This window comes from Pimephales promelas, chromosome 4 (assembly GCF_988280905.1).
Source record: "Pimephales promelas chromosome 4, fPimPro1.hap1.1, whole genome shotgun sequence".
NCBI lineage: Eukaryota > Metazoa > Chordata > Actinopteri > Cypriniformes > Leuciscidae > Pimephales > Pimephales promelas.
Window position 1 is genome coordinate 4,543,138 of NC_142772.1, and position 21,657 is coordinate 4,564,794.

The following is a 21,657-nucleotide window of genomic DNA, read 5'->3' on the forward strand; positions in this document are numbered from 1 at the left end:
GAACTGACTCTTTGTGAAAACAAAACCAAATTATTTGCATAATAGGTGCATTTTAACCTCAGTTTATATTATTAGCTGGATTTGGTTTGTGGGGCCTAACATTTACACCACATTTGATCATATTTTGGGGGACTAAACTGCACATTTGCACATCAAACCTTATTTGGGTAAATCGTACCTAATTTCCAAATCATATCTGATTTCAGGACACTAGAGGAGCTTCAGAAGCAGCTCGCAGAGGAGCGGGAGAAGGCAGCTCAGGCTGAGGAGAGTCGTTCTCAAGCACAAGTCCAGGCTGAGAAAGAAGCCAAAACCCTCACGCAGACACACGAAGCAGAACTTGCTAACCTACAGGAGAAGATTAAGCTTTTGGTGAGAACCTTTGAACTTTCAATCTCACCTGTATTGCTACCTATTGGAATAAAGGCATTGTTTTCTTCTGGTGTTTAAGGGGCCATTAACACGACAGATTTTTCAAAAACGTTAACTTAATGCGTTTTGGACGTTTATTTACATGACAACGCCATTTTTTTTAATTTATTTTTTTTAAACGATACTGTTATTGTATAAAAACATGAATTTGTGAAAATGGTGACGCCATGTTCAGTCTATAGCCACGGTATTGTTTTTGTTTTAATAGTGACATCGCCTCCTACTGGCCTGGCAGCATAATACATAGTTTTTAATATATGCAAAGGAAAAACGTTTCTATTTTTAGTAGAGCCAGACCGATATATCGGCCGACCGATATTAGACATTTTCCAAATTATCGGTATCAGCAGTTATAATGGCCGATAAATGAATATTTCAAAAATAAAATAAAAACGGACGAAACACGTTTCAATCATCTCTCCTTGGCCTGTTATTGAAAATGTATGTTTTACAATTTGCAGTATGACGTTATCTATTGCTAAAATTATGGCTCATCATAGACTAGCTAACCACAAAGCTATATGCCAATATCATCAGTGGAAGACCGCTAACGTTAACATTAATGAGCTTGGAAACCACAATGAACTTTTTCTGCCTAAATAAAGTAATGATTACTGTATTTATAACTAGCATATCTCTAGTTACAGTCCCTGCATTGTAAAATGTAAGTTATAATTGCGAGGAGTGAACATTTAGACATAGAGAAAAAGTATCAAACGTATCTTGTGCAGAAAAGTTAGCTTTTCTTTTACACGAGTGTGAAATCCAACAATATTTAATAAAAAAAATATATCGGCCGATATATCGGAATATCGGATTTTAAAACCCAAAAATATTTCTATCGGTATCGGCCTTCAAAATCCTTTATCGGTCGGGCTCTAATGCATGGAAAATCACTGTCAGTGTGAATAAACTAAAATCAAACAAACCGGGGTCACTTTATCCGTGTATTTTCCTGGAATCTCTGTGTGAAAGGGGCTAAATATGACTTAAAAATTGGCTTTTTTTTTCGTGACTCAGGAGAAGAGTGCTGAAGACAATCAGGCTAAAGCCAAAGACATGGAAGCATTGGCAGAGAAAGCTCTTGCAGATGCTGTGGAAAACCATTCAAAAGAAATGCAGAAATTACACGGCGAGTTTGAAAAAGTACAACAGGAGCTCCGCGTGTCTCAGGACGAAAGCCTAGAGCTGAGGAAACAGATTGAAGAGTTGATTACCCTCAAAGAAAAAGCTGCGGTGAGGCCATAACTCTTTATTTGTGAAAGAGTATGGGACTATTTTAGCTTCTTTAATGATGCACTGGGTTGCAAGTAAAGGTCTTGAACAACACTTCTCCATTTATAACTTGTTTTTCCAAAAAAAAAAAAATTATATTGAATGTTTATTCTGTATGTAGTCTCATGATGCTTTGACACTTAAACATATTATAGTCTTATGTAGCAGTCATTTCACTCCCACTGCTTTCAAAAAAATGTTTCTAATTGTGCAATCCTGGGTTAATATTGATTTAAGTATGTTTGTTAATTGAAATAAAGCTGCTACTGTAACTTTGTTCCCACGGCTAATTTTTCCTTAGGCCTCAGAGAAAGCAGAACGGACCGCACAGGCCTCGTTGGAGCAGTTGACCCAGGACAACCTTCAACTTCAGAAAGACAAGTCTGAGACTGAGGCTCTGGTGACACAGCTCAAAAACCTAATGCAAGAAATGCAGGGCAAGGTGAGTGCATGCCGAGGACAGGAAGACTTATCGCAAACGTCATTACATTCAGCACCTTATTAAGGGGAAATCCAGTCACCTCTGTGTTCTCTAGTCATTGGTAAGAGGATTGGGACCAGGGCTTGACTTTTTTTGCTCACCGGCCACTCAGCATTTTCACTTTCCACAATTTTGAAATCGATACCATGGGGGAAAACTACCATATAGATATTTGTAATGCTATCTCATAATTTAACAGCAGGAATATTAGGCTGCTGTCACTTTAAGACCTGATGCACAGAGCCTTTACTGTTACACATGCGTTTTCTTTCTCAAATGTTTACTTCACATAACTAACTGACTATGTTTATATGAATACCTGCCAAGACTGTCATTTTGACTATTTTGTGTGCTTTTGATTTAATTTAAGCACAATAAGCAGTGAAAAATAAGTTAATTTAATATTGAGAGGCGGCTTTATGTGCGCGTACTATGAGTTTGTGAATAAAATCTTCGGGAATGACTAAAAGGTTTCGCAATCCCACGCTGAAATTAAAGCCCTGTAACGGCAATAATATTCACCCAGAGCAAATGAAACGAGTGAGTGAAGGGAGGCGGGTTTGTCAGAGAGATAAGAGTGAGAAAGTGTAACTGGTATTGTTAATCTATTCTGCAAAATGAGAACTGGAAGCGTTTTAGATATTTCAGTATCAAAAAATCGATACTTTTGAAAACCCTACATTGCAGTTAGTTTGTTATTTCAGATGCCTTTTTAAAAGACTACAATTGAAAAATTGATATATAAAATTCAACCCACCAAAGTGGCTAGTATGAGTGACTGCGTTACACGCCACTGCTAGCTGGGCTAACGCCAGACCACGTATCGTTTGAGAATGAGACGTGGTCTGGAAACCACATGTTCATTTTCTCGTATTTGAGGCGTGGTTTACGAATGCCGCCACTTCTTAAATCATTGATATTTACTAGTGCTTGTTTTAAGTTGCTCATTGTTTTCTCTGTGCTTTTTGCAGCTGGATGCTCTTACAAAGCAGAACTCGGAGTATCAAGAGAATATGAGTTCTGACGGTCAGAAGATCAGCAGCCTCAGTAAAGAGATGTGAGTGTCCAACCCGATCTCACGGGAATTCGTACGAATTTTACGAGGTGGCTAATTCGTAACAATTCATACGACCTCAGTCGTACAAATTAGTACGATTTTTGCTAAATCGTACATATTTTACGAATTGGCCAATTCGTATGAATTCGTACGAATGACCTACCCCTGACCCCGCCCCTAAACATAACCGTCACGTGGGTTTAGACAAATCGTATGAATTCGCACGAGTGAGGTCGTACGAATTAGTACGAATTAGCCACTTTTTAATCACTCGTACGAATTCGTACGAATTGGTCGTGAGATAGGGTAGGAGTGTCTGTGTACCATTTATCCACACTGCAGTTCTTTAGCAATGTGTAGTTTGAGTAATTTCTGTGTGATGTTAATTATAATAATAGGTCAAATAAGTGTGTCTCTGTTGCGTAAACATGCTGGTTGTGTTTCAGTGAGGAGTTAAAGCAATCCGCTGCTGAAAAAAGCCAGGCAGTGGATGCTCTGAGAAATGAGAAGGAAAAGCTAACCATGGACCTCGCCAGCAGCCACAAAGACAGTACCATTATATTGAATGTATGTTAACCAAATGACTTGTAATATTTTATTATTTTATATTGCACTAAGAAATACTTTATATACATTTTTTTTTCCTCCAATTTTTTATTTTGCTTGTCAATCGTATGTAGCCTTCAAATCGTATTCATTTTATAGCCCTTAATCCTGTAATTGTGGACAAATGTGGGCACAGAGGACTCAGGTGTGATCCTAATTTTTATTTATTATAAATGTTATATCACTGTCTTCGATAAAGTTTTGTCTATTCATTTATGGTGGGTTTTTTTTTTTTTCATTTTGGGGGTATTTTTGAATTTATTTACTTCAAAAAGTACCATATTTTCTATGTAAATGATGCTTATTTTTATGTTTTATTTTATAATTTTTTTAACTACATTAAAATATCATTCCAAGAAGTTCTTAGAGCTAAAACCCAAAGATGAAGTGACTTTGCTTTCACCTGGTGTCTTATTTTGGCTTATTTTAGAATACTCTAAATTTCAGTTTTTCCCATTCATTTCTATGGGTGCCCATTTTTGACCCAAATAGAAGATTAAGGAGGTTTTTTTTCACCCACTTAACATTGTAGAATTGAATAAAAAAATTGTTAGTGTGTTCACGAGGCAAACTTAGGAAAAGTAGCCAAGTCTTGTACCGCTCAGATCAAGGGAAGTATTTTAAATAAATAAATAAATCAAAACTATTTTGCCCACATTTGTCCAGAATACGGGTTTAGGGTTAAGTGACAAAAAAGTTGTTCAATTAAATTAAATAATGACCATCGCTGATGTACATTTCTAAACTTTGTAGTTTGTTGGCTAAGTTTTTTTTAATGCCTAACCTAACAATAACTTGATTATCATTTTGTGCTCATATGCCAACCAATATGATTATTGTGCTATATGTACTATTTTGTGAGAAGTAAATGTCTTCACTGTCATCTTAATGCAGCTCAAAAAGGATTGTGACAGTCTCAACGATCAGTTGAAGGAGATGAAAACGAGGTAAGGAACTTTTCCTAGTTTTCAATGTATAAGCTCTTCTCTCACAGTGTCTGAAAGCTCTGTTTCCTTTTCTGTTTCCTCTCCTCTGATTGGTCGGATGGCCCAGTCTGTTATGATTGGTCTACCGCTTACTGGAAACCAAACCATCATTTCCATATGTGAATTTCAGCTCTGTATCTTCCTCAGGACTTGTACTTGTAATGATTGCAGTGGTTTTACCGTATCGATTCCTCATCTTTTTGTAGTGCATGCAATATCCGAAAAAGCATAATTAAGACACTTTAAAGGTGCAGTGCTCAACATTTCATGTTAAAAATACCTGTTTTTGTAACCCATACATGCCTGATGGTCTTAATGAGCCCTTGTCTGATCACTGCGATTGCCTCTATAATCCTGTACAGTAAATTAAATAAGAGGGATTCGGGACGGACTTGAGACTGTGCGTGACGTCATGCGCGTTCACGCTCACGTGGCTATGTCTGGCAGGTTTCTGTATTCACCGCCATTCTCCGTATCAGCGAAGACAACTCGAGCGACAAAACTTTAGTTAACTTTCCACAAAAGTAGAAGATTCAAAGAGACCGGCTTGAAGTTCATTCCAGACCCCAACGCAAACTCCACGTAAGACAAAGAAAATAAAACGAACGTCGGAATAAGACGAGAGTCAACATCGGGAAGGCTTTCAACAAACGGAGAGATCTCCGGTCTGCTCTAGGGCTCAAACGGGTCCTATACAAAGTAATAACTTATATTGTTCATGAACGTGTTTCCATAATAATACAATCATAAGTGGATACAGTAAACATAAAACAGTTCAACATGGAGATAGATGGAAACGAAAACTGAAGTTTCCCCCTCACACACACATAAGTGTGTAATTTACTCAAATGCCTTTCCTTTCATATATGTAAAATGACTTGGTTGCAGTTTCGCTTGTCGCCAGAGGGGGCGCAGTTCTGCAAAAACTCAGAGATTTGCGCAATGCACCTTTAAAATACTGTAATACTGTAGTTATTATGTTTATAGCACTTAATAGACATGCCAAAAGTTTTATTTTTATTTTTATCCCAGTCAGTTCTACACCCTGAAATGCCCTAAAGAGATTGTAATAATCTACTCACCCTCATACCAAACTTTTTTTGTGTGTGTGTGTGCTATTACAGATGGGGATGTTTCACAGACAAGTAGCTCTTTTTCAAAATAATAAAGGGAATTTTCAAACTCAAAATATAATTTAAACAGCACCATAAAAGTTGTCCATACACTCTTAAAAATAAAGGTTCCAAAATTTGTGAATTTAAAGAACATTTTGTGCAACTTTTGTATTTTATTTTTTTATTGAATGCCGAATACCTCTCTTCTGTACAGGGAAAGCACTTCAAGAAGTGAATCTGAAAAGGAGAAAGCAGCACTTCAGCAATCTCTCCAAACACAGAGTGCCTTGATCACAGAAAAGGACAACGAATTAGACTCTCTGAGAAATGAGGTATTATGGCTGTTTATATAATAACCAAAATACATGTTTACATGAGACTGTTGTGATATAATAGTTACTAATCTTAAATGTGCAGTATTATGCATTCAACCATGTAAAGCTAGCAACCCAACAAGTAAGGATACTCACAACAGACTGTTTACATGGGTACAATTTCACACAGAAATTGTCAGTAATGCATAATCTATAAAGTCAAGGATTTTTAGACGTGTTTACAGCCCAAATAGCACAGTGTCACTGAATAATAACAAAAATATTTCTGATTTTAAATTATGCACTATTTCCATTCTTTTTTTTTTAAACTGTGGGACAAGTCAATATTATTTGTGTGTTATCTGACAATATTATATAAAGATGTGTCCAAAATGATTCATAAGTTATTAGTGTCTGCTTCAGGTTGTCCTTGTTCTATATTGTGTATGTTTTATAGATGATCAGAAGATTTCTAAATGGTTTTCTCTGTGCTTTTTGTAGCTGGATGCTCTAATAAAGCAGAATCAAGAGAATGTGAGTTCTGACAGTCAGAAGATCAGCAGCCTCAGTAAAGAGATGTGAGTGTCCATTTATCCACACTGCAATTCTGTGTTTTGTTTGTAGAATTGTGAAATTTTAGTCATTTTTCGTTGATATCACCCTCTAGTTTTTATTAATAAGTGAATATCCTTCTTTATTTCCTTATGCCGGAGTCCAATATCTCTAAAGCAGATTATTAAGCATATAGTTGGACTGTGATGGTTCAAACTCTAAGACTTTTTAAAAAAAATTTTTATCGAAGTTAAACTTTTAAAACTTCGTAAAAAATGTTTATAAATACAATTTAGGCCAGACTTTAGTTTTGGATCCAATTCTCACTATTAACTTACTATTAACTATAACTTGCCTCAATAAACTCCCAATAACTGTTTATTAATAGTTATTAAGGTGGTTGTTAAGATTAGGTATCAAGGGATGTAAAATATGGTCATGCAGAATAAGATATTAATATGTGCTTTATAAGTACTAATAAAAAGCCAATATTCTATTAATATGAATGCTAATAAACAATTTGTTGATAGTGAGAATTGAACCCTAAACTAAAGTGGTGACGTTATTTATTTATTTACTTTTTCTATTTTCCCCACCATAAATATAGCTGTGCTAGCTGGTGTAATGCTTAATTATAAACAAAACTAATAATCTTTGATAACTATCTTTATATTCATGAAAAGTTTTCTCTTAAGTCTTATCTGAATCTTTTACTGGTATTTCATTGACTTTTAATTCAACTATGTATAAAACTAGGGGAGGAAAATGGCGTCCATGTATTGATTATGGATTTTAATAACCACTTATTATCATAACAATAATACCCAGTGTATAATGCATTCAAAATACAATTCTTCACATATATTTAAAAGTAAAGTTTTCTCCATCTCCAGCACAGATGCTTTAGAAATATATTCTAATGCAGTTATTTTTTCCCATCCAGATTTCAGAGTTTAAAAAATTGTCAGGTCAAATATTTACACCACATCTTTCGACTAAATTCATGCCATCATACCTGTAGTTTTGCATTATTCTTGTTGATAATGATAACGTACAGATCCATTTACATGTGCACTACAGCTTTCTAGGAACGGTTAGAGAATCGTCGACAACTGCTTTTATTTATAGTTGTTTTTAGAAGTGTGTCATGATTGATTGCTGGTTGTGTTTCAGTGAGGAGTTAAAGCAATCCGCTGCTGAGAAAAGCCAGGCAGTGGATGCTCTGAGAAATGAGAAGGAAAAGCTAACCATGGACCTCGCCAGCAGCCACAAAGACAGTACCATTCTACTGAATGTATGTTCACTGTATAATGTGTCATTTCGTTGATTTGATTTTCGTGAACAGTTTTCAGTGTCCAGATAGTTGAGCTCAATTCATTTTTGCTTGACTTTTTAAAAGGATAGTTCACTTTAAAATTAATTTTTGGTATGTTTTAGCTTACCTCAAGGGCATCCAAGATATAGGTGTCTTTGTTTTCGCAGTAGTTTCAATTTTGATATGTTTTGTCATATAATGGAGGTCTATGGTCACCACCTCGAAAAACATGCACAGAGAAGTCCAAATTAAACATGATTTAATGACTCGTAAATGTAAGTACACATCGATGGCCTAAGACACGAATCGAGAAAACGAACAGTATTTATATCGTTCTTACCTCTTGTAAACACAGCCACAAAGCGCCCGCGCCCTCAGATCACTTGGACGTGGCTGTGGTTACAAGAGGTAAAAACTATATAAATACTGTTAGTTTTCTCACACAAACCGCTCGTTTCGTGTCTTAGGCCATCAATCTGTACTTACATTTACGAGTCATTAAACCATGTTTAATTTGGACTCCTCTCTGCATGCTCTTTGAGGTGGTGACCATAGACCTCCATTATATGACTGACAGACAAGAACGGTTTGACCTAAAAACATCAAAATTGAAACTACTGCGGAAACAAAGACACCTACATCATGGATGCCCTTGAGGTAAGCTAAAACATGTCAAAAATTTATTTCAAAGTGAATTATCCCTTTAATGCTAATATTTTATGCCTTAAATCATTTTAAAACTATGTTGTGTTGATTAATGTTATTCACTCCTAATGCAGCTCAAAAAGGAGTGTGACAACCTCAATGATCAGTTGAAGGAGATGAAAAAGAGGTAAGGAAACCGAACTGGTTTGTAATGGTGTCATGTATAGAGTAGCATTTTCAACCCCTAAATGAATGTCGAATACACACATCATACAATCTGTCTTCTGTACAGGGAAAGCACTTTAACAAGTGAATCTGAAAAGGAAAAAGCAGCACTTCAGCAATCTCTCCAAACACAGAGTGCCTTGATCTCAGAAAAGGACAAAGAATTAGACTCTCTGAGAAATGAGGTATTGTGCTTTTAAATACCTTTATATGGTTATAAATTCGTTTATTATTATTTTTTAATGATATTCAAGAAGAATGGTCACATTACACAGTGGTTATCCCAGTTTGAGAACATATTTTAACATCCAAACTAAATTAATTTGGTGGCTTTATGCAACCAAGAGCTGGCTTTAATGTAATGCACAGAAATTATTAAGGGGTCCAAGAACAAAGTGCTGGAATCATATTGTACTTGTAGGCTTTTTTCTTTATATTTAAAACATTTTAGGACCTTTTTTTTCTAAAATAATTGAATGGATGCAATCTTTTGAACTCTTGGCATGAAAACAAACTGAGGTTCCTACCTTTTTTTTCATGATATTTCATGTTCATTCATTTCAAAATAAAGTGTATTTTTTTTTTCAAAATTGTGTAATTTATTTGGAAATTGAAACTAGAGATTGTAAACTTTCAAATGATATATAGTGTGTCAATATTACTTAAGGTCTTTTCTAAGATATTATTGTTTTAAAAATATAATGGCTAATAAAATACTAATAGGGATTTTGCATAAAAATGATATTCTGTTCCCTCTTAATGCAGCTCAAAAAGGAGCGTGACGACCTCAACAGTCAATTGAAAAAGATACAAATGAGGTAAGCAAGTATAGGAAATTTTGACTACTATAAATAGAAGTCCTTGCTTCGTTGTTTTAATATAGACATTCTGACTCTATATTGCCGTTTTGTCTATATTGTCTTCTGTACAGGGAAAGCACTTTAACAAAAGAGACGGAAAAGGAGAAGAAAGCACTTCAGCAATCTCTCCAAACACAGAGTGCCTTGATCTCAGAAAAGGACAAAGAATTAGACTCTCTGAGAAATGAGGTAACATCCTTTTGGATTAGAGTTTGTATGTGCAAATTTCAGTTTTGCTCAATTGTGTGTGTGTGTGGTTCTTGCAAGCAGATGGCAGGTCTGCGTGACACGACACAAGCGCTTCAGTCCAATCTGAAATCACACAAGAGTGAGAAAACTCAGCTTCAGGAGCGACTGAAGGCTCTGGAGAGGAGTCTAGCTGACGTTCAGGTCACCGGGAAGGGAGATGACGGCTCAGGTACCATTCCACACGCGATTTTATAGTAGGGCTGCAACGATTAGTCGACAATAAAAAATTGTCGACAAATATCTTTGTTGTCGAGTAGTCGTTTGATCTCACACGACCTAATGTAAGGGCGTGCAATATCGCGATTTGACCGCTTTGGCGCTAGAGTGTAAATGCAAGTGCGGTAAAAGAAAAAACAGCGCGAATTATGGCGGAGTGCAAACGAATCCGAACTAGCAAGGTTTTACAAAACTTAAAACCAACAATGCTGTCATGTGCAATACATGCAAGGCAGACTGTAGTGGTAACGTATCTCTTTATTAGGTCATGCAATACTATTAATAGTAATAATATCATCAATAATAATATAATTACAGTAATGTGATGATTTATTTAGCATAGATAAAGCTTGATTGAGCTTAGGAGTCAGGGCTGTTTTTATTATTGTAACACTATTTGGTATTATAGTCTTACTTGCCTGTATTTTGTTCCATAATCATGAAGACTTACAAAAGGAGATGTTGGGAATAATATCACGGCAGTTACTTTTTCTTTTTTTATTCTGTAAATTAAAAGGTGAATGAGAACATCTCTGTCAACTCAATTCTCATGTAAAAAAAAACTATTGTAATTTTATATCTATAATAATGGTTTTCAGATTAATATTTTACCCTTTTTGTGTCCTGAAGTAATGACTTTTTTTCTGTTTCAGTTCTTTGTAAAGCAGTGGGCTTATTAAACAATGCCTAGAGAGCATTTGTGTGTGATTTGAGTTAAACTTAAAGAGAATGACCTGTTTAGTAGGCTCTAAGTTCATGAAAACCTCTATTTCAAAAGCTGAACTGATTTTTTTATATTATAGTAAGAATATGTATAACTCAATGTTTTAAGTAACTAATTGAAAAAGCTGAATAATCGCTCCAAACTTACCGATTAGCCGGCAAAATAATCGACGATTAGTCGATTAATCGTTAGATTAATCGATTATCAAAATAATCGTTTGTTGCAGCCCTATTTTATAGTTAGTTAGTTAGCATGTTTCTATTAAATCAGTTAAAAATAAATGTAAAATTAAATTCAGTAAGACAATAGATTTTGTTTAATCTACATGACCGGTTTGCATGTGTGTTTTACATCCCAACCAGATGATTCTGCCTTAAAAATATTGCGGGAGGGGAAGGAGGATGCTGAGCATCAGGTATGCAGACTGGACCTTTTCCCATCACACATAAAAGCCATCGTTATATTGACATACTGCTCTTTTGCCCAACTGACCTACAAAAGTGAGCATTGTTTAGGCAAACAATTAAAAAAAAATTGTTCAATTCCTAGAAGTTAGTAATAATAAAGTTTTTAGTTTTTTAGGCATTTCACACACTTTTTACATTAACCATAAATAATACAGGTAATACAGTAATAATACTCCCTACGCAGTTTAGAGTAATTTCCAGGTCTGAAAAAAACTATGGAAAATTAAAACTGAATGGATAAATAATTGTCTCCAGACTATTTCCCATATTAATTTTTCTGAAATATAAAATTAAGGGAAAAAAAGAAATCATACAAGCTGAGTGATTTCATAGCAAAACTTTAGTGATAGTGATTGTCAAACACGACTTTCACCAGTTTTCATCTTGTCAAAATCTTGTTGTTTGTTTGGCATTTTAACTTTTTGACTCTCAAAAGGATTTGACAGTCTGATGTTAAACAAGCAAAAAAAAACATTTTAGTCATTTAGGGATATCCTACAAATAGAAATCTAATTTTAACAAGATGGCATTGCAATATTACATATCAGCAATGGTATCAGAATAGATGCCATAATATAATCTCTAAAAGCAACCTCTCTGGGTTTATTGAATGCTAATTGACTTTGCTGATTTCTTTGGGAAAGGTTGAGTTCCTGAACACGGTTATTGTGGATCTGCAGCGGAAGAACGAAGACCTAAAGTCTAAACTAGAGAAGATGGCAGAAGCAGCGCTCAACGGCAACGGTGCAACTGAAATGGACACTCACAACAGGTGCTTTTTATTCCTTTAAATCCCAGCATACAATCCCAAGAACTCGCTGATTTAATCTTCAAACATAACAAACGTTTCAGTTAACTTAATTACTATGATTACTGGTTTTATATCAGTTGACTAACACATAAAGATGTTGTAGTTCTTCAAACAAAAAGTCATTGTGTGAACTTACATGTGACGTATTCTTAAATGCAAAGAGTGTTACTTCAAGGTTTATTCCTTAATTCTCATATATTGATTATTTAAAGGAGAACTCCGACGCATAATGAACCTTTGGTCTAAAAAAAAACAATTCAGTACTTCACAGTTCACATTTTTTGTAATATGTTTTAGCAATACATTTATAATTTTTTTTTATTTATAGAGTTGCCTTTAACACAAATATATGGGATATAAAAGCTGTTATTAAATATGAGCTTTGTCTTTTCTACCTAGTCATGCTGAGACGGCGATTAAAAAGAAACCCCCTCCCCGTCTCTTCTGTGACATATGCGACTGCTTCGACCAACACGACACCGAAGACTGTCCCACGCAGGACCAGATGCTAGATTCCCCCCCGCACACCACCTACCACGGCAGTCCCAGCGATGAACGACCTTACTGCGACATCTGCGAGGTCTTCGGCCACTGGACAGAGTCCTGCAACGACGATCAAACGTTCTAGGGTTTTGCTACCATGATTATACTTGCAATACTATGCCTTGAATCAAACAGTGCACAAAAGACTATTGTGAGTTTGTGTGGTTTTTCACTTGTGTGTTTGCCACCATATAAGCCTAAACCTTTCAGTCACTTTAAAGCAAGCATCAATAGTTTACTCGGTGGCGATTTTACCTGCCTTTATTGCACTGAATGACTGTTCGGAGAAAAGAGTACCTTAAATGCTCATTGTTTTTATGGTTAACCAGGAAATGCGACTCTCCTTAAAGGTCTTTGGGTTCAGGTGTTCGAACTTCAGTGCTGACCTCTAGTGGAAGGGAGGCTTGACTTCTCAACAGCCTTTCACACGTCACAGAGTTTGGATACTGTAAGAGAAGTAATAATATAAAGAGTAAATTATTCTAGGATTGTGAAAATTTCATTATTTCTCAACAAAACAAAACGAGTAAATGTGTCTGTTTCAATGACTTATCTTTCAGGATGACTGTAAGGAAAGCTTTTGCCCAAAAACAATTGTGGAAAAAAAACAAAAAAATAATTAACCATCATCTTACTGTTTTTGTTACTTTATTATAAGTTGCGGAGTGTATGAAGGGGGGACTGATTTCAGTAAAGTCAGCATGTTTCGCTGGTTGTTTGTGAGACATTTATTTGTTTAAATGTCAAATGAGGAAAATCTTATGGAATGAAACTTCATAAAATATATTTTAAGTGCAAAACAAATCTTTGTCGTGTTATATGTTAATTCTAATGTGCTGCTCTAAAAAATGTGTGTATGTCCCTGAAGAATTTCCTGAACCGTCTGTAAAAAAAAAAAAAGTAGGGCTATTTGGCTCTTCTCAAAGCCAGACATGTTTTTCATAATGAAACTGCCTGATAAACGAAGCAGTGAGTCACAATAAACATCGTTTTCAAATAAAATTGTCTGATGTTGTCAATCTTTAGCGTGAGCTGTTTTTCCCCCAAAAAAAATTCTGTCCATGCCGTAAAGATCAAGGAACCCTTCATCACACTCAACTATAACTTTAGCATTATTATATAAAGCATTATTTTACTATATCATTTGCCAACATCTTTAATATTTATGTGACTAATGTTACTATATATATATTAAAAGCTGTTCTTTACAAAGAACAAAACCATGAGATTAATGTATTACATTTTCTGTTTAGTTTTAAATGAAATTTGACATTCAAAATGATGACGGTCAGAATTCATTCCATACATCTTTGTTTAAAGATTAGATTTTTTTTTCTTGTCATAGATCAGTCATTGACACTATATGAAAGCTTGTTTCCCCACAGAATAAATAAAAGATGATTCTGACTTTTTTCTCAGAATTGTGAGATGTGAAGTCCAATTCTGAGGGGGAAAAACTTAGAATTGTAGCCTTTATCTTACAAATTTGACTTTAAAATCGGACTTTAACTCTTAATAGAGCATCATAGTCCCGCCCACAGCCCATTAATTTCTCCGTTGACATTTTGTAAAATCCATAGCCTATCTAAAGAGTATTAGAGCATGTCTGAGGATAACCAGCGACGGCTGAACTCATAAGCATACAACATATCATTTCGAGTGAAAAAACGAAGAGAAAATAAAAAAAAAAGTCAAGGGTACAACAAGCCTGTGTCCATATTTTCATTTCCGAGCAAAGGAACTACTCCTCCCATAAACCACCGCGCCTCACTAAAATCGACTGAAAGCCACCGTGAGAGAGCCTTTTGAGTGACTTCCAAATTAGACTTTCTCTGATTATATCATGCAACGCAATTCTGAGAAAAAAAAGTAACAATTGAAAAAATCCCCCTTATTGATGCATATGAATTATCTTACTGTTGGACAAAAATACTTAAATTATCCGCAAAAGCTAACAACAAAAATCCAATTCCCGTTAAGACCCGTCTCAAAGTCTGCATTAAACAGAAGTTGCAACGGGCTTTTCTTCCCGATTGTGGCGTAGGCTTCTATATTCCAAAGGCCTATAATCCTAATGAAATTGTAGTTTCAATTTTTTCCATTGGTAATTTACTGTATTCTGTGATCTCGTGTGAGTGACAGGTTGCCCCGCCCTTGCGCCAGTAAACACGTCATCAGAGAATTAAAATTAAAAGAGAATTGATTAAAAATAAATTGTAAAAAAAAAAATCATTTAAAAAAAAATTATGACTAGCACGGCTAATTAACAGTAAATACTGCAATATATATATATATACATATATATATATATATATATATAAATAGTGGGACAGGTAAACAGACAATATTTTTTATTTGATAAAAAAAAATAATAAAAAAATAAAATAAAAAAATAATTAAAATAAAATAAAAAGAATGAGAGGGTACATAAATATCAGTTTACAAATAGATATACATTACATAACCAAGAAATAAATGTTCATATCAAAGAACACATGTTCTCTGTACTATATTTCAGATTCATGTTCTTCCGTTACTTTTTTTCAGCGATATTACTTTGGCCAGTTTTCATATGTTTGACAGGAAGAAACACTTCGATTAATTACATTTAAAATAAACTTTATAGTCTAACAGTTTACTGTCTATGATCATGGTGCCAAGCGCCCCCCAAAGGAAGACACGTTTAAACCCACCGGAAGGAGTAGTCTAGCCCCACCCCCTTGCCTCCGCCATGGGAAGGCGGGCGAATTTGAAAGAAGAGCAGAATCGTTGATATCCTGTCTATGTTTATATAAGAGACGGATTTTTTTATTACGTGTTTTTGTTTGATATTATCCAATACAACACGTTCAGATATCGACTCGTGTACGTAAAACACAGGTAGAGCTCTGTTAGCATACATGCAGTATTGCTGTTGTTGTGATTGTAGCATTTTAAGTTTCTCGTGTGTTTGTAGTGTTAGCTTAACGCTAACGCTACTGCTTTCGTGTCTGGATCTGGATTGTCTTGCAAGATGAGCAACAAAACTACTCGATTAACTTCGAGGAAAAGCAGCGAGCAAATCAGAAGTGAGTGTTAACTTATTTCTGTAGTGTGTACGAGCATGATATTTCGTTTTTTTTTTTTTAACAGGGCTAACTTACTGTCTGTGTCTAATGCTACCGAGTGGGAGTGAGAGTTAAAATGGCTTCATGATACTAAAATGTTGTACTTTGTGTTATTAAATCACAAATAGTGTTGTCTTTTTACACACAAATGTTGTATGTGCTCAGAGTCAAATGGAAAGAGTCCAGCACGACGGAGGTCCTGCAGATTGTCTGCAAATGACGAAAATCTGGCCTCTAAAGTTGTGGTGAGTTCACGAAACACGGAATGGATTGAAAATGCAATTTAATTTTGCAGTCTATGCGGGTCAACAGTAAACTTGGTGATTTAGCTCTTTAGAATAGATGTGTAATATTATGTGTTTCACTTTTAAGGCTCCACCTGTGGCTGTGAAACGCTCGATCACTGTGAGGAAGATTGCACCCAGGAAAACTCAGGTAATTCTCACAAGCCCAATATCATGCTTTTTTAAAACAGCAGTCAAATATCTATTTAGCAGATATATAGTTTGTCATGACTAGATTAGGATTTAATAGTAATCTAGTTAAGTAAATTTAGGTTGCCCGTATATTAAGGGGTTTACCTGTACCACCAATAGATAATGTTATCATATGGAAATGTTCTTCAAGGCCCCGTCTGACAGTAACAAGGAGAATGTGGAGCGGTCATCTGAAGTGCCAACAAAGCTCTCCAAAGTCTTGACATCATCCCCGGCGGTAGCAACAGCGCCCCAGACCGTGGTCCTCTCGCCCATCCTGCCGCCTCAATCTCCCTCTTCTCAGCCCGGAGAAGCACAGCCGGACCCCGTCTGGTCCCAAAAAGTGCGGCGCTCCTACAGTCGCCTGAGTGTGGGGGACAAGTCCTTTGAAAGCCCCAAATGCCAGCCTGCACCTTCCTCTTCTCCCAACGGCCGCGAGACCCTGTTTGGTTTCGAGAGGCTGCAGACACCAGAGGTGATGCGTAAAACGGAGAAATCTCGAGTAGTTGCTTTAGGCTCTGCGTCCTTCTCCCTGGGGTCTTTCAACGCCTCAGCTGCTGAGGACAGTGCGTCACACCCTCCTGAAGTGGATCCAAACATCCCTGGTGTTTGTCTGGGGAAGAAGACCACCAGGAGGAAGCGTGTTCAACAGATTAAGGTGAGAGAGGGTCGGGGAAGGACTCCATTTTTGCCATTTTTGTCCTGTTTAAACTGAGAATTGTAAGATATTTCTCACACAATTCTGAGTTTATAAACGTGAGATTTGATCTCTGGATTCTGAGAAAAAAGTCTAAATTGTGAGATGGAAATTTGGTGGAAACAGAATAGCATGATAAAAGTTAGAATTTTGAGATATAAACTTGTGAGAAGAAAAAAACTATTTTTTAGTTTTATTCAGTGGCAGAAACAAGCTTTTGTATGATATAAAACATCTGAAACAATTTAAAGGTGAAGTGTGTAATTTCTGTTTCACCAGATTAAGTTGCGTAAATGACTTTTAATGCAGTCCCTTTGCTCTTTCAGATGTCAGAGTTGGATTTTCTTGCTGCAAAGTTGAATGCAGAGTTTGAGGAAGCGGAAAGTTTTGATCTGTTTGTTGAATGAAATTTCAAAAAGAGCTTCACACGCTCTGGACATTTTCAGGACACGTCATGTTTTACAACTTCTAGGTTAAGTATTTTTCATTACGCTTCTTGTCATCTGTAACTGCTTGCAAAATCTTGATTGATTAACTAAAGCATGTTTTAAAAAATCAAACAAATGTACCGGTAGTTTTATTCTTATATAATTTGATTATTTCACAATTCTACAGTCAATTTTCAGAGATTTCAACATTAAAAGGATAGTTCACTTTGAAATAAATTTTTGGTATGTTTTAGCTTACCTCAACGGCATCGAAGATGTAGGTGTCTTTGTTTCTACAGTAGTTTAAATTTTGATATTTTTAGGTCAAACCGTTCTTGTCTTGTCAGTCATATAATGGAGGTCTATGGTCACCACCTCAAAGCGCATGCACAGAGAAGTCCAAATTAAACACGATTTAATGACTCGTAAATGTAAGTACACATTGATGGCCTAAGACACGAAACGAGCGGTTTGTGTGAGAAAACGAACAGTATTTGTATCGTTTTTACCTCTTGTAACCACATCCAAGTGATCTGAGGGCGTGGGCGCTTTGTGGCTGTGGTTACACAAGAGGTAAAAACGATATAAATACTGTTCGTTTTCTCACACAAACCGCTCGTTTCGTGTCTTAGGCCATCAATGTGTACTTACATTTACGAGTCATTAAAGCATGTTTAATTTGGACTTCTCTGTGCATGCTCTTTGAGGTGGTGACCATAGACCAGACAAGAACGGTTTGACCTAAAAATATCAAAATTGAAACTACTGTGAAAACAAAGACGCCTACATCTTGGATGCCCTTGAGGTAAGCTAAAACATACCCAAAATTAATTTCAAAGTGAACTATCCCTTTAAAAACATCGCTGAAGGTGGTCTTTATTTCAATTTCTCATATTAGATGGATCAGTTGGTTAAAATCATTTACCCCTTAAATAGGTCGTCTTGGTCTCGTTTCTTAAATGTGCGTTATTGTATTTCATCACTACACAACTGTAGTGGCCTGATGTTTTAATAAATAGCATTATGGAGGAGTAAGAGGTTGTAAAATTCTAAACTTTAATAGTATAAACAAACAGTTTTTGGACGGATTCGTTCATATTACATTTATATCCATAAATTATGTCTGGATAAATTCCAGATAAAGCCTCAGAAACTTTAATAGACTTTAAGTTCTAGATTAGTTGAGCTATACTTTAAATGTTTTTAGATGTACATAGGAACGTATTACCAGTGGAAAACAGTTTGCTGAGTTCTGTGTGTGTTTTGCTGTGCCTCACCACTAGAGAGCACTTGATCATCGACGTATTCATTTGTTCATCTACTGTTAATATGTTCTAACATGTTTTTTTTAGAGGATTTGATGTGCGGTCTGTCAACACACAATCCATTCATCAATAACAAACCTGACTGCTCTGTAACATCAGTGCCTGTGTCATTGCTGAAGTTATCGAGCTATGCTGCCATTCATATCTGTTCAAAATAAATACTGTCTTATTTAACATGGTGGTCTTTTGTTGTCTGATCGTTTATGTAATGAGAGGGAGATAAATTAGACTTATTTGGTTTGGTTACACTTTATTTCTATACTCCACTTTACTATCTTTCATTATTTCATGTCAACTAGCTTGCAGTGGCATATTAGTGGTCTGTTGGAATAAGTTGACTTGTTGTTGCTGAGTTACTTAGATAGTAAAATGTCGAAATAGTGTTCATTGTGCATCAATCAAGCAACTGAACACGTGTGACTCACTTTAAAACACTTGTAGTGTGAATCTCTTTAACTGCAAACTTCATAGCCTGGGCTGTTAAAAGGATAGTTCATCTAGAATTAAAAATTGAAACCTGTGTGACTTTCTCTCACTCAAAAAGAAGGTTACCAAACAGTTTCTGGTCCCCATTGACTTCCACAGTAGGAAACAAATACAATGGAGCCAGACAAGTTTGGTTACCGATATTCGTTAAAATATCATCTTGTGTGTTCAACAGAGAAAAGAAACTCATACAGGTTTGGAACAACTTTAGGGTGAGTAAATGCTGACAGCAAACTTCATTTTTGCTGACAGCAATAATGTGGTGAATACTTAGTGAAGTTTATATATCTGTGAGTGTATTTTAATAGAGTGATATAATTTAACATTGCAGAATATATTGTTGGGACTGCTAAATCTAATTTGGCTGTACAACCAATTAATGAGAGGTGAATATTTCCTGAAGACATGCTGGTGAAGTCATTAAATAATTGGAGGAAGTTGATGGGAAATGATGTCCTTGTTTGGCTCGGCTGGACGGGGCTCAGCTGTGTTTGTGTCTGTGTTCATTTGTTTTTTTTCTGAAGGTTAAATCTCATTGCAGTTTGTCATTGATTATGATTGGTTGCCTGACCAGTGTTACACAATTTATCATTGATTGTCTCTAGCACGGAATGGAATGAACCAATAGGAAACGCATCATCACACCCGCAAACACGAGATCTGCTCATGCGCTTATAATACGAGTTTATAATTCGCAATGATGCTGGTTGGTTTATATTTAAGCAAAAGGTGTTTTGGGCTTTTATGAACATGGTCATCGCAGTTGAATATTGTCTTTCATCTAAAACTGCACAGAAAAAGTTAGAATTGACTTTGAAACAATTTTCACTCATAAGTAAATTCCACAAATAATTACAAAGAAACAGCAATAAATACATTAAATTAAACATTCGTTTTTGGAGTAGAATGACTGAAACAGTATTTTCTTGCAAAACGTATTACAGTAATGTATTTACAACTTGAATATATATATTTAACAGTGTATATTATATACACTCAAGTAAAGGATTATTAGGAACAGCATACTAATACTGTGTTTGACTGCCTTTTGCCTTCAGAACTGCTTTAATTCTATGTGGCATTGGTTCAACAAGGTGCTGAAAAGCATTCTCTTTTGATAGGATAGCATCTTGCTATATAATTTATATAGTCTATATAATCAGTCTATATAGTTTAAAAGTCGGTTATTTTTGTTTATATGACAATGGCTGTGTGAGTAATATGAAGTAGTACCACCTGTGATTGTATTTGTTATAAAGACTGAACTTTTGTGAAGTTATATAATCATCTTTTTTTCTGAATCGCATTTAGCTTCATCAATGTTTTTAACATTTGTCTCCTGTGAAGTGATTCTGATGGAAGGCATGGAGCGTGAGGGAAAACATGTGCCTGTGAACGTGTGTTTAATGCTGTAAATTTAAATTGATTCTCAATGATTCCATCCTCATCTCTGTTGCGTTAACATATGCATCAATAGTGATGACAGACACAAGCCCAGGCCTGAAGCAAAGGAAACTATGAACCATAGAGCAAAAAAAGAAGAAAAATACCACGTCAGGTAACTAATTTATCAACGTTTTATTTAAATGACCTAACAACCATATAAAAGGTCAAATCAAAAGATGAACTCTTTTTTTTAACATTTATGAATAATCTCTAAGGATCTAAAATATATATAATTGAATAATATCATGCATGCAGCTTATTTAATCTGATCAAGCTTTATGAGTTATCCTGCTGGAAGTAGCCATCAGTGGATGGGTACATGGTGGCCATAAAGGGATGGACATGGTCAGAAACAATGCTCAGCTGTGGCATTTAAACGATGACCAATTGGCACTAAGGGGCTTAAAGTGTGCCAAGAAAACATCCCCCACACCATTACACCACCACCACCAGCCTGCACAGTGGTAACAAGGCATGATGGTTTTTCGGCATGAACGTTTTATTTAAATAACCTAACAACCACACTGATTTGTTATCACAACATATTTTCTTTTGTCAAATCAACTTTATAATAATTTATTTAGTTCAGATAACTTATTATTTTGAGTTTCTGATGATTAAATTAATCTCCTGCATTGTATTAACTCACTTTTTCCAGTTCAATCAACTTAAAATTTTAAGGCAACCCAGGTTACTTACTTTTTAAGTTAAACCAACATTTTTTTTTACAGTGTAGTAATCACAAAAAATTTTCTTTTGTCAAATCAACTTAAATAATTTATTTAGTTCAGATAACATATCATTTTGAGTTTCTGATGG

General features: G+C 35.5%; 2 protein-coding genes across 4 annotated transcripts in view; both read left to right on the forward strand.

The window, feature by feature from the left end:
• The window catches only part of clip1a (CAP-GLY domain containing linker protein 1a), a 56,191-nt gene extending 42,316 nt beyond the window's left edge, over window positions 1–13,875 (forward strand). For all 3 annotated transcript variants that reach the window (XM_039661801.2, XM_039661802.2, XM_039661803.2), the window contains 17 exons: window positions 207–372; window positions 1,453–1,668; window positions 2,009–2,149; window positions 3,160–3,245; window positions 3,692–3,812; window positions 4,746–4,798; window positions 6,167–6,284; window positions 6,768–6,844; window positions 7,992–8,112; window positions 8,913–8,965; window positions 9,071–9,188; window positions 9,769–9,821; window positions 9,935–10,052; window positions 10,134–10,281; window positions 11,415–11,467; window positions 12,164–12,291; window positions 12,730–13,875. In XM_039661801.2, the coding sequence (XP_039517735.2) occupies window positions 207–372; window positions 1,453–1,668; window positions 2,009–2,149; window positions 3,160–3,245; window positions 3,692–3,812; window positions 4,746–4,798; window positions 6,167–6,284; window positions 6,768–6,844; window positions 7,992–8,112; window positions 8,913–8,965; window positions 9,071–9,188; window positions 9,769–9,821; window positions 9,935–10,052; window positions 10,134–10,281; window positions 11,415–11,467; window positions 12,164–12,291; window positions 12,730–12,958 (1,999 nt within the window). In that variant the 3' untranslated portion in view covers window positions 12,959–13,875. The remainder of the gene's footprint in view (window positions 1–206; window positions 373–1,452; window positions 1,669–2,008; window positions 2,150–3,159; window positions 3,246–3,691; window positions 3,813–4,745; window positions 4,799–6,166; window positions 6,285–6,767; window positions 6,845–7,991; window positions 8,113–8,912; window positions 8,966–9,070; window positions 9,189–9,768; window positions 9,822–9,934; window positions 10,053–10,133; window positions 10,282–11,414; window positions 11,468–12,163; window positions 12,292–12,729) is intronic.
• Window positions 13,876–15,568: 1,693 nt separating this feature from the next.
• Window positions 15,569–17,694, forward strand: cdca5 (cell division cycle associated 5). The gene is made up of 6 exons (XM_039661732.2): window positions 15,569–15,753; window positions 15,830–15,941; window positions 16,146–16,225; window positions 16,353–16,415; window positions 16,608–17,114; window positions 17,480–17,694. The coding sequence occupies exons 2-6, from the start codon at window positions 15,887–15,889 to the stop codon at window positions 17,558–17,560; spliced, it is 786 nt and encodes a 261-aa protein (XP_039517666.1). The 5' UTR covers window positions 15,569–15,753; window positions 15,830–15,886; the 3' UTR covers window positions 17,561–17,694.
• The last annotated feature ends 3,963 nt before the right edge of the window (window positions 17,695–21,657 follow it).

What these genes read in the sequence shown, in the direction of transcription:
- cdca5 (XM_039661732.2), top strand. Translation starts at nt 15,887, where the DNA reads ATGAGCAACAAAACTACTCGATTAACTTCGAGGAAAAGCAGCGAGCAA. An exon ending in AAGCAGCGAGCAAATCAGAA is followed by an intron (nt 15,942 to 16,145) that starts GTGAGTGTTAAC and finishes GTATGTGCTCAG; the next exon opens with AGTCAAATGGAAAGAGTCCA. An exon ending in TTGCACCCAGGAAAACTCAG is followed by an intron (nt 16,416 to 16,607) that starts GTAATTCTCACA and finishes ATGTTCTTCAAG; the next exon opens with GCCCCGTCTGACAGTAACAA.